Genomic DNA, 23,062 nt, shown 5'->3' on the forward strand with positions numbered 1-23,062 from the left:
TTTTAATAAAATACCCAATAAAATATCAGAATGTCAAATATTCATGAAAAAATTAATTAGTACTACTTGAATAAAAAAAATCAAATATAAAATTTCAAATATTAACATATATTTATTATCTAGTTACATTAATATTAATATTAGATAAAAAAAAATGTCGCAAATGTAATATATTTTTAAGCCTCTATATAGGTACTAGTCATTTTTTTAAGATATGAACCTACATAATTTATAACATTAATAAAGGAGATGGTATATACAAATTTTATTATTTTATTTTATAATTAATATTTTTTAGATTAAAATAACTATTTATAATAAAAAAAAACTACTTACAATAATCTAAGACATTAATAGGGGAATTTTATTTGTGTATTAAATTCTAATGTTATTTCACTCTTTAAGTGAATTTTTTTTAATAACTACCTAAAAAAAAGACTACATGTAATAAAATTATAAAAATTATTTATATTTATTTTTATAATTACTTTTTGTGATTTTTTTATAATTTATTAATAGTTTTATTTTAATAATTATTTATATCATCTTTATATAGAGAGGATGTATTATTTGGTTTTAATTGGAAAATTGTAATACTTTCATTAGGTAGATGTTTTATCAAAGAAGATAGCATAAAATACAAGTCAAATCTTTTACATACATTAGGTAGATTAGGTAGATGTATTATAAAAATCCTTTATTTTATAAAAGGCATCATTTGTTTATTCGTTGTGTTACGAAGAATAATATTACCATTACGAAATAAATTTTAAGTCTAACTCAATCCTATAAAACGGCTCATATCGATTTTTTATATTTAAATTATACATTTTTATATTTTAGTAAAAATAGGCTATTATTTTATCATCTAAAAAAAAATAAACAACATAACATATTAATATTAATTCACTCATAATTCTTAATTGTATAGTTATTAAATATTTATAAGATCTTATTAATCAAAACTTTGATTACATATAAAAACACTATAATTAGTCTTTTTTTAATCCACGAGATTAAAAATTAAAGTATTTTATTCTCATTTTTTACTACAAAATAAAAGACATTATTTTAATAAAAATAATTCTTGAAAAGAAAATTTGTAGATAGCTTCCTCATCGATGGATCATTTCAATGAAAAATACAACGGTTTCACACACTCTCATAAACAATAAATTTATACAAAATTTAGAAGAAGAAAAAAAAGTGTTATCAAAATGTATATATGTTGTGTTTGTATGACCATCTAACAAATTTGTCTTTATATAGATATTTAGATATATAATTGTTATTATGTAACCTTCATGAGATATAATTTTTGTGAACTTGATTTGTGATTTTTTAAAGTTTTGAACATATATATAATTTATTTTCATTGCTGGTGTGATGGTAGATTAACCTTATGCAAGATAGCTTTCGACAATTTCCACCAAATGATTGATAAAACTGAAAATATAGAAGGGATCAGATATGAAAAAACATTGATTAACATCACACTAGAGAGAAATTGATAAGTAGAGGAAGATCCACCACTTTAAATTAAAAATTTTAATATAAGAATTAAAATTTATAAAGAATAACTAAAAGAGAATTTTCACTTTGAAAAATTATTCAAATTTCAAAATGTTCAAACTTTTAGTAAAAAATTCTAAAAAAAACCATTATATATTATGGATTTACATAAAACTATTAGTATTTGTCATAATAGAAGAACATATATACTTTTAAGGCAGGGACAATTTTGTATTTTATAGGACATAAATGTTAATTTTAAAGTCATGTCCAAGGCAACATATTTTCACAATAACTAAATTTATTAAAGATTTAGAACAAGACATAAGACTAAAATCTTATATGCAAACACTAAACACATCATTATGATGAAAGGACTACTAAAAACTAGAAATAAATCATCCTAGATTTAATTATTTAACAAATGATGTATAACTTCTTTGAATTTATGTCAATTGTAAAATAGATATAGAAAATTCAAAATTAATTAGCATAAAGTGTTATTTATAATAGTTAATTTTCTCTTTTTAAGATTGTACAATTTTATTATTAAGGGATCTCATTATAAGTATTGGACAACTAAATCTCTATTTATTTTTTTGTTCTTCTAGAATGCTTATTAAGAAGTTAAAAGGAAAAAAGAAAAAAATAATTATGATAAATAAAAGATTAAGAAATTGTTTTTCATGTATACTTTTAGATAAAAATAGTTTATTTGAACTATGTTCACACTATAATTTAATCAAAAATCACATTCTAGTATAAGGTTGTTAGTTTTTACAATAACCACTTTAAATGTTGTATAAAAGACAATTTCATACTGGTTGATAACATAGAAGTTTTTACAACATGTAAATATTAATTAAATCATAATTTTTATTATATTATTGTTCATGTTTGCCTTTTAATTTATTAATATTGGTTAGTATAAGTTGTAGCTACTTGTATCTCTTAACTAAGGTTCGGATCGTAATTACACTATTAAAAAAGCGTTTACATTTTAATTTTCAAAGTTGGATTTAAAAAACTAAGTCGTATTGAGGAGTTTTTGAACTTTTTAAATTCAAATATATTCAGTAAATAATTTTCATTTTATCTTAAAAATTGTATTATGTTAATCAAATTTAAAATAGTAATTTAATACATAAAATATTTAATATAGCATTTTTATATGACATTTGCAGTAACCTAGAATATGAATGGATATATTTTGTGGAAAGAAAAGAAAAAATATAAAAATATTGATATTCCTAATTTGATGTTGAGGAGAAGGGGAAGGGGAGCGGGATTTGAATTTCAAAAAAACAAGTGTCCGTTGCACAACGACTAAATTTATGATTTGAAATTTATTGTTATTCATTATATATATTCGAAAATGGGGGAAGGGGTTTTGTATTGTTTGAATTGAAATTGATTTGAATTGAGTTAAGGAGGAGACGAAGAGAAATGGAGAAAGCAGGAGGAGTACTGTCGGCGAAAGAGGCATTCGAGAAGCTTGAAAAGGTTGGAGAAGGAACGTACGGAAAGGTGTACAGGGCAAGAGAAAAGGCCACTGGGAACATCGTTGCCCTCAAGAAGACTCGCCTCCATGAGGACGAAGAAGGTGTTCCTCCCACCACCCTCCGCGAGGTTTCCATTCTGCGGATGCTCTCGCGCGATCCCCATGTTGTCAGGTACCCTTTCATCTTCATCTTCTTCTTCTTCTTTCTCTTCTGCAATTTTTCTGTTGTTTCTTTCTTTCTTTTGTTTGCTTATTCCTAATTCCACACACACACACAGGTTAATGGATGTCAAACAAGGTCTGAACAAGGAAGGCAAGACAGTGCTCTACTTGGTATTTGAGTACATGGATACCGATCTCAAGAAATTCATTCGCTCTTTCCGTCAAACTGGAGAATCAATTCCACCTCCAACCATCAAAGTAATACATATTTTTAATTTTTCAGATCTCCCTCGATATTATTCCCTTTTCTTTTTTTAATCAATTTTGTGAATTGTCAATTTGGTCACAGAGCTTGATGTACCAACTTTGCAAGGGCGTTGCTTACTGCCACGGCCATGGGATCTTGCACAGGTTGCTAACCCCTTATCCTTGTTTCCTTTCATTTTTCTCGCATTTGCAAATGTGTGAGTATATATATACGTATATTAAAAGTTGAAAGTAAATCAATGTTTATTAAGGGACTTGAAGCCTCACAATCTCTTGATGGACCGGAAAACAATGATGCTTAAAATAGCTGATCTTGGACTCGCTCGAGCATTCACTGTACCAATTAAGAAATATACGCATGAGGTAAAGAGACACGAAAAATAGCATCTTCTCTAACAGATAATATTTTTTTTTCTCTATGGCTTCGTTTATCATTTGTATGTCAATATCTCTGTTTTCAGATACTTACCCTGTGGTATAGAGCCCCTGAAGTTCTTTTGGGAGCCACCCATTACTCAATGGCTGTGGATATCTGGTCTGTTGCCTGCATTTTTGGTAAGGATATATTGTTCAACTTGTTGTTTGTATGTCAGGTAGAGGGTTTACTAATCTTATTTGTGTCTCAATTGTAGCCGAACTTGTCACCAAGCAAGCACTCTTTCCTGGTGATTCCGAGCTTCAACAACTCCTTCATATATTCAGGTGAAGCGTTTGACAATAATATACCTGGCGGTTTTTGTGTGTCTTTGTCTACTCTGTTTGCTTAATTTTGCATTTAATTCTACCCTTTTATGCAGGCTGTTGGGCACTCCTAATGAAGAAGTGTGGCCAGACGTGAGTAAACTAATGAACTGGCATGAATACCCCCAATGGAATCCTCAAAGTCTGTCAACGGCTGTTCCGAGTTTGGATGAGCTTGGAATCGATCTGCTATCTGTTAGTTATCTTTGGCTAACTCTTTTTTAGTAGTTCCTGTTGAATTTCATTTCATTGTATTTTTCTCCTTTTCTTTTCAGCAAATGTTGAAGTATGAACCTTCCAAGAGGATTTCTGCGAAGAAAGCAATGGAACACCCCTACTTTGATGACCTGGACAAGAGGCACCTTTAGGGAGAACAAATTGTTTGAAGATTTGGATGGTAGAAATTTAGGACCAACAATTTGCTCCTTGTATGCTTCTCTCGAGCGTTTGTACCCCATGGTGCGTTTTCGGACAAATACTTTTTGCTCGTGGAATGGGATTTATATGTAGTAGTATTGCTTCTAATGTTTTCTAGACATTCTAATGAAAATATCAAGATATCTTATTATGATGAAATTCTCCGTCTTTTTTATGCCAAATCCCTGATCTGGAGAAGGCCACTATTATCCTCATATAAGGATGGTCATTTAGAACTTGACATTTTAAAATGACGTATCGGCATCTAAAACTCCTCTTTGGAAAAGTTTCCATAAACAATTTTCTATCGGAAGTTAAAATTTAGGGAAAGTTAAAGAAATATTTATACCTCTTAACTTTTTTTTATTCTTTTATTCTTTTCTTAATAAAAATAATAATAAGTAACCGAGAGACATTTTATTTTTCTTATTTAGCTTTTAGTCTTGTTTTTTAAAAAAAGGACAACGTAATATTATATATATTAGCCCCCACTGGATTGTTAAGGTTTCTTCTAAAGGAGAAAAAAAAATAATGCTGACAACATTGCTGCATCACTTACTACTTTTTTTTAATACTTATTTTTATAACGGTAATATATTAATTAATAAAATTATGAAATTTTTCTCCCTCCCAGCTAATTAATTACTGTATATTTTTACTATTAAAAAATTATCAAATTTTATTCAGTTATCATCAAATGTGACAATATTAGTCCATCTTGTCTTCATTTCCCACATCCCACTGTCTCCATTTTCCACATCCCACCAACATGTACAAAACTTCTTCCCCTATCGAATCATCACCTCCCACAAACATTTTCATCTCCTGACGTGCATCCCTCCCGTTACCTCTTTTTAAAAAAATTCAACTTTCACTAACCATCGCTACAAAATGTTATATTCCTATTACTACTCAACAATATCGGTGTATTAAAAAGTTTCTCCATCAGATTCTTCATCACGTGCTTATTTGACACGCATCCTGCTGCTCATAATGTATCCTCGTGTTGTGAAGTCACATATCTTCTAGTCGACTGGGAAAGAAAACGTGTGACTTAGTACTTACGGTTATTCCATATAAATATAATTATTGTTAAAAAATACTACCTTGGGAATGTCGAACTTGTGTTAAAATCACAAATAATAATATTGCATTGCAACTTTAGATGTCACCTAAAATAGTACTTAAGAAGAGGTTCAGGAAATGTTTGAGAGTTTAATCATATCATCATTCATAAATTAGAAATGTAATTGAAAGAAAAAAATTATGTGATAAAAAAATATATTGTGTTATCTATTTGATGAGTTGTGTTTACAAAAGGTATAACATGAATTGAGGAAAAAGTGTTGTACTAAAGTCATTTGCATGTATCCATGAGTTCGTGAAATGGACCGCAAAGATGGATTTACGATTTCTAACAACTACGATGGATGAGGCACAATTTGGGAACAAGGTTGATGGAAGTTGAACAATCCAAGTCTACACTAATATTGTTGACATTCTTCGTTAGTTTGGGTTAGTGGGGATTTCTAAAAAAATGTAAAATAAAGGCAAAACGAAACAATAAAACACAAGGTCCATGGTCTATTTTGTGGATTTACAAAACAAAACAATAAAATGTTTGAGATGCCTTGACTAAGGTAATGTATGCACCTTTAGTAAATACTTTCATCATCCACATTTAAGTATATCTTTATGTACTTTAACATCTTCATTTTCAGGCAAAACCCTAGGTCACTAAATAAAGGGATAATTACATAAAACACTACAACTTGATGGAGGAATTGCGAGGAGTTGATCGTGTAATATGACATAAAGTAAAGACAGTCTGACGAGTCAGATGCCACATCCACAAACAAAGTTTCAATATGGATTTTAATGATGATAACATGAAATACATCATGGAGCAACCTGCATTTGATGTTGAATGAGAGGAAGTTCCGCAACATCTTTTAAGCATGCCCCCACAACATCATTTGGAGAAATTACTTAACATTGTCACTAATAGTGGTTGAGTGCCTCATTTGTACATTTTGTATTGAATGTTAGTTTTTTCACTTTATGACAATGTAATATTATATATGATTGTGTCACGTGACATGTAGTTGAAAATGAATGTTCATTGTTTTATTTTATAAAGTGCATATTGTATTGTCTACATTGTTACTAATTTTATTTAAAATGTTATGTAGTATTGTGAAATATGAAATGATTGATGTTTATCTTAAGTTTTGTAACAATACAAAGACAAGTGTGAAGTTGTGTAAAGAAAATGCCCTAACAGCTGATGATGGAGTCCCTACTATACAACTCCTGATTATTGAGGACATTCTAAATCAAACACGTTTTTTCGACAAGTGTGATAAGATGATTGAGTATGGGAAGAAGTTTTACACTAAGATAGTTTTGACACCTAAAATCATGAATTTTCCCTTGTTTGAATAGTTGGGTTTTACTTTATGTATCATTTGCATTTTGAAGGTTCAAAACAATTTCTCAAGCTAAAAGTTCCGTATTGGGATGTGATTAAAATGTTTTATTCCAGTATGAAGATTACAAAAGTTGGTAACCTACGTACTAAGGTTAATAAGAATAAGATTAAAATCACACGCTCATATACGATCGTGATATGACATTGAGTTTCATGATTAGATGAGAAATGTGCGGTCGAAATATAAGGAACGTAGGTAGTTTGAATATTAATGACAAACTATTACATTGTGCGTTCGTGCACATATTGAGTCCGCAAACCAACAATTTTGTTCAATTATTGCATGAAGACATTTTTATGTTACGAACCATAAAAAACAATATAGTGATTAATTGATCTTATTACATCATGCAACAAATGATCAAATATAGAGACAACAACATGTATTTTCCATTAGACATTAAAATTACACGGATCATTACTCACTATGTCATGAACTTATTCATCGATGCTTTTGGAACTAACCTGATCACACTATTTTGGACAAAAAATCTTTAACAAGTTGAATATCTTTCAAGTGAACAACGTTTGACAATATGTAGGATGAACTATAATGATGAGCAAGATTCCCAAGTACCGAACGACCATGTTGAAGACATTGCATTTCAACCCCCAATCCCCCATTATAGTCAAATGTTTTCATAAATTTAGGAGGTTATTTGGAAGTAATAATAATAATTAAATATTTTAAACATCAATGTGAAAAAAAGTTTTTAAAAGATTCATCAAAGAATTGACCACTATAACAAATGCTTTATGACTTTTATAACTTTCTCGAATGATAGCTATGAAAGCATGATTATTTTTTTTCCCTGTCTAATTATTGTAATTTAACTATTTTTGTCCATTTTATTGTATTTGACTGTGTTATAATTTTAATTATAATTTCAGTTTATTTTATAAAGTTTGACCATATTTACAAATTTCACTTAAATCTTTTATAATTATAAATATGTTAATATTATTTAATTTTTTCCAAATATATTTTCAACAATTTTACATGTATTGTCAAATATTTTGTATTTTTTTTTCAATTGAATTTTTAGATTATATATTTTAATCACATACGATTTTCATATAAAAATAAGTAAATTACATTTATTTTAACTACAAAAACAAAATTATTTTCTTAAGAAAAATTATTAATCATATCTATCATAAACTTTTTTTTTTTATTTTTACTTTTTTTTCTTTAATCAAGATAATCTCACTTTCATCTCCATTGAATTATTCCGCTTTTCCTTAATAGAAACAAAGCCTAGAAAATAAAAGAACTAATATTTTCTAAACCATGAACTTAGCTGCCTAATGCTGAACCTATTTCCCGCCAAAGACTGAAACCTGTTTCCCGCCTAAACTTAAACAGTCCAGAAGTAGAGAGGCAATACAAACATCTCGTCTCATATCGTGAAATCTGAAGTGAATGACAAAGAAAAAAAATGGTCTCTGCAACAAACCCTAACCCTAAATCTAAAAATGTTTACCACATCGGAGGTCTGGAAGTAGAATTTCCTTACCAACCATATGGGTCTCAGTTTGCGTTTATGGGTAGAGTAATCTCTACCCTCAATCAAGCTCAGAGAGAAGGCCACTGTCACGCGTTGCTCGAGTCTCCAACCGGCACCGGCAAGTCCCTTTCGCTTCTTTGTTCATCTCTCGCTTGGCAGCACCACTATAAATCTAAACAAGACCACCTCAAGCCCGCGCCGGAGGCAACCACCGATCCTCTGGCTTATGGCGGCGGATTTGTTCTCGAGGATATTTCACCATCTTCTGGTGTGCCAATTACCTATTCTAATGGCCGTATTTCTTTTGTTTATTTTTCGTTCTCCTCACCAAATTCTCCTTATCACCAGAAAACCCGGACCGTACGCAAACTGAGGCCAACAATAAGAAGCAGAAGAAAAAGGAAGCACCGACTATTTATTATGCTTCGTATGTTTTTTTAACTCTATCATTTGATCCCCTTTTGCTTGTTGCATTAGTAACTCATTTATAAAATTATTATTTTTTTCTTTAATTATTATCTTAGTTTCAATCAACCAGCATTGCTATATATTTCAGACATGTTTAGATTAGATTGGATGGTTCCATTCCAGAGTTTCCACGTCACACAGGTATCATCACTTAACTGGCTAATTTTTTGTTCTATTGTACAAGGAGAACGCACTCACAGATTTCTCAAGTGGTTCACGAATTGCGTAAAACTGCATACAGGGTACCAATGGCTGTGTTGGTAGGTTGAATCCATTTATTATTTAGCTTTTATTTATTTATCTTAACTCGTTCAATTTTGTTGACATCTTTTCTCCTAAGTAATTCACCTTTTGTTTTGCGTTTTTAACCTACATTAATGGAGCTAACGCAAAACATCATATCTTTTTGATATCATTCTGAAGAATTTTATTATTCAGCATTTCTCCAGACTGAAGCATTTTTAATTTCCTTTGTTATTTTTCTAATAATTTTTTAATATTTCATAATAAGCTTTTCTTTTTGTTTGTGAAGCATACTTATGTTTGTTTTGAAACATTGCTGATGAGATACTAATCAATACCCAACTTCTATGATAAAGATTTCAATTTAGCAAAGGTTTTAGTAAAAAGTATGCATTTTCACGATATGCAAAAAGATGTTACATTCAGCGAAGGCACGTGGATTTGAATATTTTCCCTCACTTATTTTGCCAGGCGTCGCGGAAACATTACTGCACAAATAAAAATATAATTGGCAAAGAGAATATCAATGAAGAATGGTGCTTTTTACCTTGACATTTTTTACTCTATGAGAGTCTCTTTTCTCTATTCAATCTTCACACTGATGTTTTTCATAAAATTTTGTCAGTAAACTATTATTGAAAGATCAGGCAACAGGGTGTCCAGAATTCAAGTGAGTGTATGCTCATCCAGGCATGCTTCCTCTCTATCTTTTATGTTGCTCTTCTTGAAGTAACTTAAATGAGAAACTTACAATCCATGTAGAAATGCTCATAAAGTCAAAGGTCATCCATCCCTTCAGAAAGGAGGATGCAATGAAGTGCATGACATAGAAGATATTGTAAAAGTAGGACAATTGGTCAAAGGTTTGACTTTTTCTGTTATTTTGGTATTTTATTTATTTCTTTACATGTCTATGGCAAGCTTTGTAATGTACAACTCTTCTGCTGTCTCCACTTTCAGGGTGCTCTTATTATGCTGCTCGTTCTATGTCAGATGATGCACAGCTGGTATTTTGTCCATATAACTACATCATTAATCCAGTCATCCGGGCAGCAATGGATGTGGATATCAAAGGAGCCATAGTGATTCTTGATGAAGCTCAGTGAGTTGCTGTTCTCTTTCTTTCTATTTGGTTGCCAGATCAATCAGACAGTTCTACGAGTCCAGTTAAATTGAGCTGGCTTTATTTTATTTTTTAAGATAGTACATAGATTCTAGTTGTCTATCATCTGTTGTATTGTAAATGTACAGTTGAAAGACAAATTTGTATAATTTGGTTGTAATATAATCCTGTTTTTCTCCATGAAATGGTCCTCACATACTTGCACTCTGCAGCAATATAGAGGACATTGCTCGTGATGCAGGAAGTGTGGATATTGAAGAGGATGTTTTGGATAGTATGCTATGAAACCTTACTCTTTTATTTTCATTGTCACTAATAATTGAGGCTTACTTTGATGGTCACTACTAATGATGCTTAACTAAATGATCATACCTTTGAAAGAACTACAAATGGAACTCCAGCAACTTTGCTCAATCAATGCTGCAATTTACCAACCGCTATATGAAATGACACAGGTAATAGGATTAGATATTGGGTTTGAAATGTTTGACTTATAAATTTATCCTCACTGACTGTATATCTTCAACGTGTGCTGTATTTGTGTAGGGCCTTACTAGTTGGATGGAACAGAAGAAACATAAGCTTGAAAAACGTGATTTTCACCACTATGTATCGTGGTAAGTTAAGGATTTTGCCATTTTGTATACCCCTATTTATTATTAGTTTGTGAATACAGTTTTTGCTTTGTAATTTGATTGTCGAGGTTCTAAAATTGTTATGCTTTTGATTTGATATAAGCATGCTTTATAGAGTGATATGCGACTGGTAGTTGATTGGGATTTCAATAATCACACTGAATCAACGGGTATTGGTAAAGGGAGACTCTACTTGGGTTGGGATAATGCTGTTAACTGTAATCTTGTTGCATGTTACATAATTTCTACTCTTAATAAGGTACATGAACTTTTTTTTTCCATAGTGAATCTTCATTTTTTTATTCTGATCAGGAGATTATCTATTATTTTTTTTTTTCATTCTTTTGAACCCATTTCACGTGTTAATAAGAATTGGTCTTCTATCTCGTCAACTTTGAAAATTCTGGTTGATTGCCTCCATTCACGTATGACATCTACTAGTGGAGAGCTGAAGTGTTGCTTTAAGCTCTATGAACTTTTTGTGGTTATATTATTTTTCCTATGTTGCAGTTGAATTGAATTGATATTTTTAAAAATTATTTAACTGTTGCGTCCTTTGTTGGCTAGAGCCTCAATAAAACCCATAACTTGTGAACTAATCTGGGATTTAATAACATAAGCTTCCTATTTGTATAGTTGGACTGGTGATAATGCTTTAGGAGAGCTTGAAGAAGCAAATATTTCGAAGCAGTGTTTCCCTATCTTGCTAGAATGTGCTACCAAGGTATCTAATTTGTTGGCATTTGTATTTATTCTTATGATTGCATGCTATTCATCAACTTGATAATTTGTTCAAGGCAATCAAAGTTGCTACAGACTTGGAGACAAATGAACCGCATATAAGTGGCACGGCAGTGATAACATTGGAAGGTTTGGAGTTATGGTTTTAATATTTGTGGAACTGTATTCAGTTATCGACTTAGCTCAAAATATTCGTGCCTACCAATGATATATATTGATCTCATTTCAGGCTTATTCTCGTCTCTAACTTATTTCTTCTCAAGAAATGGATCTCACATGTTGGATTACCAGCTTGCTCTTCAGCGACGTGTTAGAAAAGATACTGGTAAGTGGTTCCCATTTTACAGTAACAATAATATGCAGTAGAACTGTGAATGGCATGGTTGCTATCCATACACAAGCGAATGGGAAATGGTTTGGAAACCTTTTGGTTATATAATTGAATTTTTTGGAGTCTCTAATTTGAAATATTATAGAATCTAAATGAACAAATTAAAATTGTTTATGCGGAGAAAACAATTTAAAAATTTACCTTAAACATGAAAGATTAAATTGTTTTAAATTTTTGGATAAATGGTTGGTGTTGGAGTGCTACAGATTGTTACTGTTTTCAGTAAGGAGACATGAAATGAGATACAAGATAGTGTGTATTTATTTTGTGAACTGAAGATAAATGAGGATCCTTTTCCCTGTAAGATTGGGCGACCAATTACAGGTCAATTAATCAATGACATTATAAAAGGTTCCAATAGGTAGTATATAACTATATATTTTATGTTCATGCTGGAGTTGTCACTGCATTACTACAATTAACTTTCAACTGTTCTGCCAGGAAGAGCTACTGGAAACTGGACGTGCGCTTTTAGTTTATGGTGTTTGAATCCAGCGGTTGTGTTTAGAGATGTTGCTGATCTTTCTTTATCAATCATCTTGACTTCAGGGTAAGCATAATGTGTAGCTAATGACCAACGAAGGCCTGGTTTATACTTGTTCATGACAGATTTTTTTTTGTATTTTTTTCACCTGATTAAAAAATGCATCTCAAAATGTATTTCCGAACAGTGCGTGCCTATTAATCAGTGCAATTTCCAGAGTCTGGGGTCTACGGAAGAGCAAGTGGGCTGGTTGGGATTTTATAGTCTGACCTCATCATCTAGACTGATGATTTAAGGCAGGGAAAAGCGGGTCTTTTAAGCCTGATTTCATATAAGCATATAGTTATGACCGGGCCTGTATTCTTTTGGATATGGGTGGGACGCAGTGACCCAGTCCTTTTTTTTTTAGTTTTTGGCAGAATTAACATGAATTTCCAGACTAATTTTCTTAGAAGCATCTCTGTTGGAATACATGTTCCTTATTCCAGTGATGTATTCATGTCTCAAATGTTATGTTAAAATCTCCTAAATTAACTTGGCATCTTATTTGAAAAACTCTGTGCTTTGTCAAGTTCCCTCCTATTCAGTTCTTCACATTTCATTATAATGTCTGTACTGTAGATATGTCCAAATATATGTCTGGGTTATAGAAATAGCCTTTTCACTGTTATATTTTGTAATTTTTTTTTGTTGAAATACAGTTCAATAGAGGCATTGCTACCATAACCATTCTTATTAAAGGTAACTGATAAGGACTTGAATTTAATGGTGTGCCTAAATTCCACATTAATTAATGTGGGATGTTTGATGGAGTATTTAGGTATTTGCTTCTCTCTACATAATAGTTAGCTTTTGAGTGTGGGTTCCAAGTTCTTGGGTACTTATCATAAACTTTCACCTAATAATTCATAATTATATGTATGTGTGTCAATGTCGTACAAGTTTTTATTGCTAAAATGAGGGGGAGTCTGCAGTTCTTATTTTTAATTTCCATGACACTCTGCATGTGGGGACCAAGAATTGTTGAGAAATGAGCTTTGTTCTCATTGCATCTAAACTTCCTCACATCCTTGTAGTATTATTTACATACTTATTTTGGTGTTTCAGAACACTGTCACCAATGGCATCCTTTACTTCTGAGCTTGGAGTTCATTTTGAAACTAGTCTAGAAGCTCCTCATGTAATTGATGTTGACTCACAGGTCTTGACTACTTCTCCACTTGTCCTTTTATCCCTATAAGTGTTTGTTCAACAAGTTATAACTTATAACCTCTTGAGTGTAGGTGTGGCCGGCTGTAATCTCCACTGGTCCTGGCAATTATCCTTTGAATGCAAGTTATAAAACTGCAGATGGATATGCATTCCAGGTATGCTTTCCCTACTCATATTTTTCAGCACATGTGTTATTCCTGCATTTAGAATACGTCTGGTTATAGTAAGCTATGATTTAGGATGCAGTTGGAAAATCTTTAGAGGAAATCTTCAAGATTGTTCCAGGTGGATGCCTTGTGTTCTTTCCAAGTTATAAATTGATGGACAAATTACGCAACCGTTGGTCTGAAACAGGTCAATGGTCTAGACTAAATGCAGAAAAGCCTCTTTTTGTCGGTGGGTTATCCTTATTTTCCAAATGCCTATTGTGCATGATCAAGATGAGTTTCTCTTGATATGTTTGCTTTTACCTTTTGCTATCTTTTTTTTTCTGCTAAGTGCAAATGTTTAAGTAGAGATGACATTACTCTTGTATTTATATCTATGGAAAGCATTACTTGTAAATGTGTGATGAATATACATGGGTACTCTTATTTATAATGAAGAAAAGATAAAGTAATAAGGAACAAAATCAATACCTAACATAATAAGAAATATTTGATAAGATAATTTCTTATCAAATCATATCATATCTTCGTATTTAATGTAATCAAATCATATTTCTAACACTACCGTTGAAGTAATATAATATTAGAAATCTGATTACTTGTAATTGTGTGATCTCTTATTTATATATCTAATAATAATGGGAAATATTTGATCTTATCTCCTTGTTTGTAATCAAATAATAAATGATATCTCTAACATTATCTAAAGATGACTTTGTTGTCCTTGCAATTTTTTTGATTGTATTAAGAATTTGAATTATGTTTGTGGTTGATTTGTAGAACCAAGAGGAGGAAGCCAAGATGATTTTGAACTTGCATTAAAGGGGTATTATGATTCAATTCATCATGAAAAAAGACCTGCGCGGGGAAGGAAAAGAAGGATTAAGACAATAGATCTAAATCATGTTCACGCAGTTGATTCCCTACAGAATTCTAGGAAAGGAGGAGCAGCTTTACTTGGTGTTTGCCGAGGAAAGGTGTGTCAGAATTTTACTATTATCTAATTATTTTAGATGCTGCTTTTTTCTGGTAACATTTGGCATTTTCTTATATTCCAAAATTTCATTAAATGGTTTATTAAGCCATATGTACCTTGTTCTCTTACATTCAAAACATCAACAAAATACTACCAGGAACTACAGTTTTACCATTATAGAACTTCCTAAGAGTTAATTTTCCTCCAACCAAATTTTGTGGTAATAAGCTAACTTTGTTTGCCTTGGATTTATAATCTTTCTATATTACAATTCAATCCTTGCCCATCACCAACAAGCTTACAATGATAGTTCTTCTATGTCTCTTTTGTAATTTAATTGATTATATTTTAATTCGTGTGTTTACATTTCATTAAGTTCAATTTGGAAATGACATTATAAGTAATTAGGGAGTGTAAATAAACAATTAGTTGTGTTAGATTTCATCATAAAACCAATTGGCTTCAAGTAAAGTTGTTCAACATGTATATGAGTAGCACCTTAAGAATTGAGTAGGTGATGTGAGACTTCTTAATACCTCCCTCCACAGATATCTACCAGAAAAGGCTATCCTGTTAGAATAGGTGATTTACCAAGATTGGTAGAGGCTCTACCATACCACGTTGAAAGAGAAAAAGAATGGAAAGGATGCTGAAAATAGTGTATTCAGGCTACACAACAAAGTTCATTTTATCTAAGTTGATGACAATAAATACATGAAATGATATGGCCATAAATCATATTCTACTAAATATCATTCTAATAAGACATTCCTGTAATTATAAAGATCGTAATTAAATAAGGAAGCAAATAAAAAATATAAAAGTAGAATACATCTCAAGAGATTGTCTAAGATACTGTAAAATGTACAGATAACATCTTTAGATATTTCTTATATTTTATAGCATTGCTGTTATTTAAAATGTTTTAATCTGTGTAGATGATAACTGCCTTAAGATACAAGAATTCAATTTTCCTTTAGCATAGTTATTTGTGTATGTGACCTCATAATTATAAGCTTATGTTGCAGGTTTCTGAAGGAATTGATTTCTCCGATGATAAAGCTAGAGTAGTTGTATCCTTATTTCTAATTATAATTGACTGTTTCATCATTCTGTGGGGAGGAGATCTTATCTACGATGTGGCTATGATATATTTTGTGAGAATTGAAAGTAGGTATGCTCTCAGATTATCAAGATAAAGATTAAAAAATATGATTGTGAAATTTAACAGCTTCAAGGTAGCCTTTAGTTTGGGTGCTCTTTACTTTGGTTTTCTTAATATGTTATGGTAAGTGTAAAAGGGTTGGGATACCCCTTTGTATCCCCTTAATTTTATTTCATTCTTTGCTTACCAAAAAAAAAAAAGGTAGCCTTTAGTTACAATGACTTTGATCACACAGACATTCCAACGTCTAATAACCAATGTAAATGTTAACTATAGATTGTACGTCCTTCACAATCCTAGATCATTGTTGGTATTCCATTTCCAAATATGTAAGACTCCTTTCTTTTCTCCTATTAGTTTTGAAGGAATCATGCTACGGGAATAAAATTTTCTGATTACCTGATTTATTAAACTATCAGAAATGATATTCAAGTTGCACTGAAGAAGAAATATAATGACACCTACAAATCAGTCAAAAATCTATTGAGTGGAAATGAATGGTACTGCCACCAAGCATTCCGAGCTTTAAATCAAGCATCTGGTAAGGCTTAAGTCCATTTAAACCCAAAGCTGATTGTTTTTCAAATTTTTATTCTGATTTCCTTTTATTTTCTGTAGGGCGCTGTATACGTCATAAATTTGATTATGGAGCAATTATCCTATTGGGTATGAACTGCGTTCTACTTTGGTTCTCTTCCTCTTTATACGTTGTTCTTCTCCTTTTAGATTTAGAATTTAAAAAAACTGAGTTTTATATTTGAAAGGGGGAGGGTGGAGTTTATTCGGTTTTCCAGAGTATGCAAAATATTACACTGATGGTTGATGTGCAAGAGTTTACAGCTTTAAAGCTATTGTCTTTTTCATGAGTTGGTTTGGAACTAATCCTTTAAGCTTGCTTTGAATGCTGGTAGATGCTAGCATTGGAAAAGATTTTCCTATGGAATGTAAAACTTATCATGAGTCATCACAGTTATTCCCATCTGGCAACCATAAAACCAGGCAGTTCTGTTTTATTATGAGCTACCTATTTTTTTAGACTATAATAATCTGGTGTTTTCCAATTGTGTTCTGGATTGCTAGGCAGTTTATTATTGGATTAGGGTTTATGTTAACATTGTTCTTTTTATAACTATCAACTCTACACTTCCAACCTGATTTTCTATCATAATTGGTGCAATTATTCTTATGGAGTTAGATGAACGTTTTCAAGAAGAAAGAAATAGGGCATTCATTTCAAAGTGGCTAAGAAGACCGTTGAAAGTATATGACAGCTTTGATTTGTCATTGAAGGGATTAAAATCTTTCTTTGAGAATGTGAAGGTACATTGCATGTTAGTTTATTATAATCTACCTCGATCTCCTTCGAGGTTTAGTGGAAAAAAGATTACTAATGCATGGTCAACTTGCTGCAGGAACATTATGGCATAAATACAGTGCATGCCACACAGAGTTTGGATATAAATGGGGATGATGTCCATAAGAAGGATCAGAATGCAGGTTCTACAAGAAAAAAAAATCAGAAGCTGAAAAGGTCTGATAATGGAGGCGGGAAAGAAACAACAATGATCAAGAATAGCATTTCTTCTACGGCCCTAACCTCTCAAGATCTTGTCAAGTGTCAGCCATCAGCTCAAAACAATAGTGACACTTACAGTTGTAAATATCTCCCACAGTACTTTACTAAGACAGACCCAAGGTATCTCTATTTCCATCATTTTGTTGTAATTTGTATAATTTTTATTTTTTAGTAACTAAACGTCTAAACTTAACGATAAACACATCTGATTTTGAAGAATTGGGACAGTTAAATCCTTCTTTGACCTCCAAAATCAAATTTCATGGATATTAATTTCCTTTATTCCGTGTTTAGGTTGTGTTCTTTTTCTTACATATTTTGGTTTGGCCTCCCATGTTTTCATTTCTTTTCTCTTTTATGTTATCTTTTATGATATGTTTTGGTTTGGTTCCCAGGTTCAGTATTCCTTTATTTTCTTTTTATGTTATTTTTCATGTAATGAGTGCATTTTGAGTAGATGTCAAAATTCATAATGATGTCTAGCATGAGTTTTTTTTTTTAAAAAAGGAAATGCAGAACACAGCTGATTCTGTGATTGTTTATTTAACAAATAACATTTGCCTTTCGTCATGTCAGCTAATCTTCCTGCATATGTAGCAATCTAAAAGTAGATAATTTAAATAAGCCTTTCCCTTATGCTTGAACATCTTTCTATTTTGTTTTGGGTGGGTTCATTCAGGGTTTTCAATTCTGTAATACAGGATCACCTTAATATCTTCAGCGTCAGATACATCTGGGCATTCATTTCTTGCCATAAAATAGCAATCTCTAAACATAAATATAATTTTCAATTATTTTTACATTATGAAGCAACCTCAGTGTAGTTACTTGTTGAAAAAAATGTAATTCTTGCAGGTTCACTATCGAATCATCTGCTGCAATAATGCACGAGGAAACTTCCATTGTCAAGGAAACCCCTTGTATAGATGTTGACTATGATCCCGGTAGCCCTCATTACTCCAAGGATGACAACTCTGGTTCCTTCATAATTGAGGCCCCAGCTCAAATTCCAGATCACTTGTCAAGTCTTTCAATGTCTTCAACTAATGGAAGCAACAATTCTTCAAGGGCCCAGTCTTCAATTACAATTACTCCTAAAAAGAATGTAATTACAAATGATATTCCAGAAATGGAAAGTGTTAATTCTTACCATCATAAAAGGATGAGGGCCACACCGTATATAAACCTTGTTGAAGAAGAAAACTTTATTGCACCTTGTGCCAGTCCTCCTCTTACGCGGTACAGAAAGAGCGCTGTAGTTGTTAGAGAGATAACTCATGGAAGTGAATATGATTTGGAGAGGAATTTGAAGTCAAATTCTCCACCATTACTGACAAACAATATACCCGGTTCATGTTCACCAATTGCCCCTCCACTAGACCAAAGATTATTGATACTTTGTTCACTCTGCAAAAGTCCATTGGGCCGACCTGAGAACCGCCTATATCTTACGTGCTCGTTGATTTCATCATCAAAAGTTCATTTAAGATCCCTTTTGAAACAGCGGCTGAAAACTTGCACTACTGATACTTCAAAGAGTATCCCAGTTATCATGACTGATTCTGCATTTGTTGATCAACGAATTTGCAATAGAATACCCAAAAGCGCACCGGAACACAGTATTTGGTGTCCAGAAGATGGGTGTGTTTTCAGCACTATTTTCTGTCCCTTTTGCAGTAATGTCAGCAATTTGCTCGGAGTTCAAATCATGGCTACCGACTCATCAAATGTTCAGTTACTTGACAAGGTAACTTTCCACCAGGGTCAGGCAACCTTGTTTCATTTATGCATGAATATTAACATCCTTATTTGCATTGTACATGCTGTTCCAGTTCCAGCTGTGTCAATTTTCTCTGCTAGTTTTCTTTGTATTTTTTTCTGACATTTCTTCTCCAGATATTGTTTTACTTTGATTCATTGGAAGTGAAGAGCAGTGAGGAATCAGGGAACATTGCTTCAGGAAAAGGGGTAAGATTAAGTCATATGGCTTGTTAGTCTTTTCCATGAAGCAAACACCTGTTAAATATTTTTTTTTAAAATTTTTGCTTTTTTCGTGACAGTGACACTCTGTTTTCTAGCATAATACCAAAAGCAAATGTTTTATGACGGGAAAAATATATAAAACTGAAATTTAAAACTTCCCCAAACACTATCTTTTGTGTGTACTTTTGAAATTGTTCTTCATGCATGTTGAACTAAAATTTATAAACAAGCTATATTTATTAAAACATCTCCTAAATTGCTACAGGATCTGTCGCCAGTTAATGACTCTGACGAGGATAAAATTACCGTGTTAAATTTGATTGAAAAATATTCTTATCTTCCCCGGCCAGGGAATGCAGAAGTCTGGAAGACTAGAAAATCAAAGGTAAGAATTCAAGTAATGCTTCAAGCATTTTTTGTTGAAAAGTGTACTTTTGTCTTAGAGCTGTCTTGTTTGAAAATAATGCAGCAAAGTCTAAGAGGCTTGAGCTGTGCAGCAAACCAAAGCTGAAAGATTGGATCTGTGACGCAGTTTTGGTAACCGTGTTAAGCACACAATTTGACATGAGTACGCTGGTTTTTCAAAAATTGAATCAAAGAGTATGTTTTGGTTGACATCAATCACATTTAATGTAATTAAATTTACTACGTGAATATATTTTTATATGTTTCTTATTTGATAGAATTCACAGAAGAAATAATTGAGAAATAGTGTATATTCTTATTACTCAAAAACAGTCAATACATTGATTATATAGACAATCTAAGCGGTGCTGAAAACATGCACCGCATACACAGAATGATTACTGTCAAAAGCATAGCTGAAACCAAATTTTTTTCTTATATCATCATTCTTTTGCATTTAAATGAGTAGATACCAAAAGTTGGGAAACCAGTCATTCTGGACCTTTCATTTCTCCCCCACTAACATTTTAGAATCAAATACTTAATTGATCCCAATCAGTAGTTTTTTCAATTTTTTTCTTCAGCATGTTGAAGTATCTACAATTTATATAAGTAGTTCTTTTGCTATAGGTAGGTGCTGATTGAGCTAATTTTCTATCTCTGTATTGTTTTTAGCACGAAATACTTTTATTGATGGTGGTTTCATTACTTCCAGGATTAATTGGTAATATTTTCCGGTCTTCAAAGTCTGCCGCCATCGCTCACTACCCGCAAATTACAATGACACTAAGTAGGAACTAGTGTGTTGGTAGTATCGGAATATCTCAGAGTTGCCGCCACGATAACAATGACCCGAATTGTAGTGTGGTGCTTCTGTACAGCAAGTTACAAAAAATTGCTTTCCCTTTTGTAAATTCTGGAAGATGATTTCAAGTTACGTATGTTGAGTTCTTCTGTAAAGCATTTCCAACAATACCATCCTGTCTGTACGTGGAACTATGTTCGAATATTTAATTGCAGTGTGTATGTTTTAGCATCTACAACACCAAGAGATGCTCATCTTTTCTTAGAATTATGTAGAGAATCTATATGAACATGATTTAGATAAATTCGGAATAATTCTCTTCCTTGCCATGATGAATTGAATCATAATACCCTTTAAATGCAAGTTCAATATCACCAAGGCTTCCTCCTCTTGGTTTTACAAACTAAGAACCAACATAATTCAAATTCTTAATAAAACCAAAAAATATTTTGCCAGGACAACATAATCATCTAGATATAATTACCAGAGTAATGGTCCTCTATACTTACATCAGGCCATACCTACATTCAAAAGATAACCGTGTTGGACAAGTAGTTTCAGTTCAGGTCCTAAAGGAATAATGAACTTTAAGGATAATGGGTAAGGTAATTACTTTTTGATCAAATTTATATAAAATGATAAATTCGTTCTCAAATAAAACGAGTGTTAGATCAAAATATATTTTGGTTTTTTTGGAACATATTTTTAGATTTGAATTATCGAAATTATCGATTTTTTTTTTTTTGGATTTTTTTTAAAATATATTTTTATTTTATAATTTATTATTTTTAGAACGTACTTTTTGAATTCCAAATTTCGATTTTGGAATGAAGGATAATTTTATAAATTTAAAAGGTTATCGAGTGCAATAAGGAAGAATTTGCCAACAATCCAAGATCGGGAAAATCAACATCAATTCGATGAGGAGCATTTAGACTAGTTTCAAGTGAACTCCAAGCTCCAAAGTAAAGTAGGTAATTAATGACTGTTCTAATATGCTGAAGTACCTAAATGATACTACAAGGATGCTAGGATGTAAAGAGGCTATATTATAACCATTCTTCTAACTTTAAAATTATTTTTTTCCTGAGTATTGATTAAAAAATGATTAACCATAACAATTAAATAATAGTCATTAATTTGAATGTCTTATAATTTTGAGGTTCTCATTCAGTTATTCAAAATATAAATGTAAGAGTAAATATAAAGTATTCAGTGAAACAAATTTATGGTATTAGAATGAGCACGATCGTGTTGCATTTGAGTATGTTTGTGCTGATTTTTATAGAACAACATTTTTTATATATTGGACACTATTTAACTAAATTGGTTTTACCACTTCATATATGACTAAATTAGAGAGAAGGGTTACACTTTTGATTAGGTAATAATTTTGCGTTCTTCCTAAATTTAAGCAATGAAAATGCAAAATGATTCGACATTTTGTATATACTTTGTCTTAGCTTTCATAGAAATTGTATATACTTTGTCTTAGCTTTCATAGAAATTGTAAATACTTTGTCTTAGCTTTCATACAAGACAAAAGAAAAATGGGTAAAATATGTTTTTCAAACTAATAAAATCTTTTAAATTTTTAAGATTTTGTAGCTTTTCTAAATACATTATTGACAGAGTTGAAGTATATTAATGACTTTTAGATAATTTTTTTTTATCCTTTTAAGTTACAAACTTTTTGTCTCTAAATTTTTTAATATTTTAGATCCTTCAAAATTATAAATATATTATACTTATTGATGGACTTAAACTTCATTAGTGACCGTCCATAATTTACTTAATTAATTATAAAACTCCAAATATTCCATAATATGGTACAGGTTTTAATTTATACCCAACTCCAGATTGTTACAATCTTTAGAATTGTACAAATATAAAATGTTTCTACCAAATGTAACCTAAAAGAACTATTGATTGTAATAAATGTAAAGTGATATTGTAAAAGCATTATTCTTACTGTAACGAATTATATTATATATATACTCCAAACTCTAAATTTAAGTTGTGAAGAAAAACATCAAAGTTTCCAATCAGTGTAAAACCATTATTTTTAGTGTAACGAATTATATTATAT

General features: G+C 31.4%; 2 protein-coding genes across 7 annotated transcripts; both read left to right on the forward strand.

The window, feature by feature from the left end:
• Nucleotides 1-2,746: 2,746 nt before the first annotated feature.
• Nucleotides 2,747-4,759, forward strand: LOC137816276 (cyclin-dependent kinase B2-2). The gene is made up of 8 exons (XM_068619354.1): nt 2,747-3,185; nt 3,292-3,433; nt 3,525-3,586; nt 3,694-3,805; nt 3,904-3,997; nt 4,075-4,144; nt 4,240-4,378; nt 4,459-4,759. The coding sequence occupies exons 1-8, from the start codon at nt 2,959-2,961 to the stop codon at nt 4,549-4,551; spliced, it is 939 nt and encodes a 312-aa protein (XP_068475455.1). The 5' UTR covers nt 2,747-2,958; the 3' UTR covers nt 4,552-4,759.
• A 3,711-nt stretch (nt 4,760-8,470) lies between these two features.
• On the forward strand, nt 8,471-21,300 carry LOC137816277 (RAD3-like DNA-binding helicase protein). Of its 6 annotated transcripts, none has more exons than XM_090304085.1 (29): nt 8,472-8,867; nt 8,948-9,026; nt 9,252-9,327; nt 9,782-9,846; nt 9,936-9,980; nt 10,073-10,173; nt 10,271-10,412; nt 10,646-10,707; nt 10,815-10,888; nt 10,980-11,050; nt 11,705-11,792; nt 11,866-11,938; nt 12,039-12,134; nt 12,642-12,750; nt 13,792-13,885; nt 13,968-14,051; nt 14,136-14,292; nt 14,844-15,040; nt 16,068-16,112; nt 16,505-16,533; nt 16,624-16,745; nt 16,823-16,870; nt 17,396-17,524; nt 17,617-17,900; nt 18,636-19,527; nt 19,677-19,748; nt 20,029-20,148; nt 20,233-20,363; nt 20,884-21,300. In XM_090304085.1, exons 1-23 carry the CDS (start codon nt 8,531-8,533, stop codon nt 17,401-17,403), a joined length of 2,202 nt encoding a protein of 733 aa, XP_090160211.1. In that variant the 5' UTR covers nt 8,472-8,530; the 3' UTR covers nt 17,404-17,524; nt 17,617-17,900; nt 18,636-19,527; nt 19,677-19,748; nt 20,029-20,148; nt 20,233-20,363; nt 20,884-21,300. The 6 variants fall into 6 exon arrangements, with proteins under 6 accessions (XP_090160227.1, XP_090160211.1, XP_090160165.1 ...); XM_090304039.1 differs by having other exon boundaries at nt 8,478-8,867; nt 17,400-17,524; nt 20,233-20,395; XM_090304025.1 differs by having other exon boundaries at nt 8,478-8,867; nt 17,400-17,524.
• The last annotated feature ends 1,762 nt before the right edge of the window (nt 21,301-23,062 follow it).

This window comes from Phaseolus vulgaris, chromosome 1 (genome assembly GCF_051622355.1).
Source record: "Phaseolus vulgaris cultivar YP4 chromosome 1, ASM5162235v1, whole genome shotgun sequence".
NCBI classification, from domain to species: Eukaryota; Viridiplantae; Streptophyta; class Magnoliopsida; order Fabales; family Fabaceae; genus Phaseolus; species Phaseolus vulgaris.

What these genes read in the sequence shown, in the direction of transcription:
- LOC137816276 (XM_068619354.1), top strand. Translation starts at nt 2,959, where the DNA reads ATGGAGAAAGCAGGAGGAGTACTGTCGGCGAAAGAGGCATTCGAGAAG. An exon ending in TTCCACCTCCAACCATCAAA is followed by an intron (nt 3,434 to 3,524) that starts GTAATACATATT and finishes ATTTGGTCACAG; the next exon opens with AGCTTGATGTACCAACTTTG. An exon ending in CAACTCCTTCATATATTCAG is followed by an intron (nt 4,145 to 4,239) that starts GTGAAGCGTTTG and finishes CCTTTTATGCAG; the next exon opens with GCTGTTGGGCACTCCTAATG.
- LOC137816277 (XM_090304039.1), top strand. Translation starts at nt 8,531, where the DNA reads ATGGTCTCTGCAACAAACCCTAACCCTAAATCTAAAAATGTTTACCAC. An exon ending in GGGTACCAATGGCTGTGTTG is followed by an intron (nt 9,328 to 9,781) that starts GTAGGTTGAATC and finishes TTATTTTGCCAG; the next exon opens with GCGTCGCGGAAACATTACTG. An exon ending in ATGATAAAGCTAGAGTAGTT is followed by an intron (nt 16,113 to 16,504) that starts GTATCCTTATTT and finishes TCACAATCCTAG; the next exon opens with ATCATTGTTGGTATTCCATT.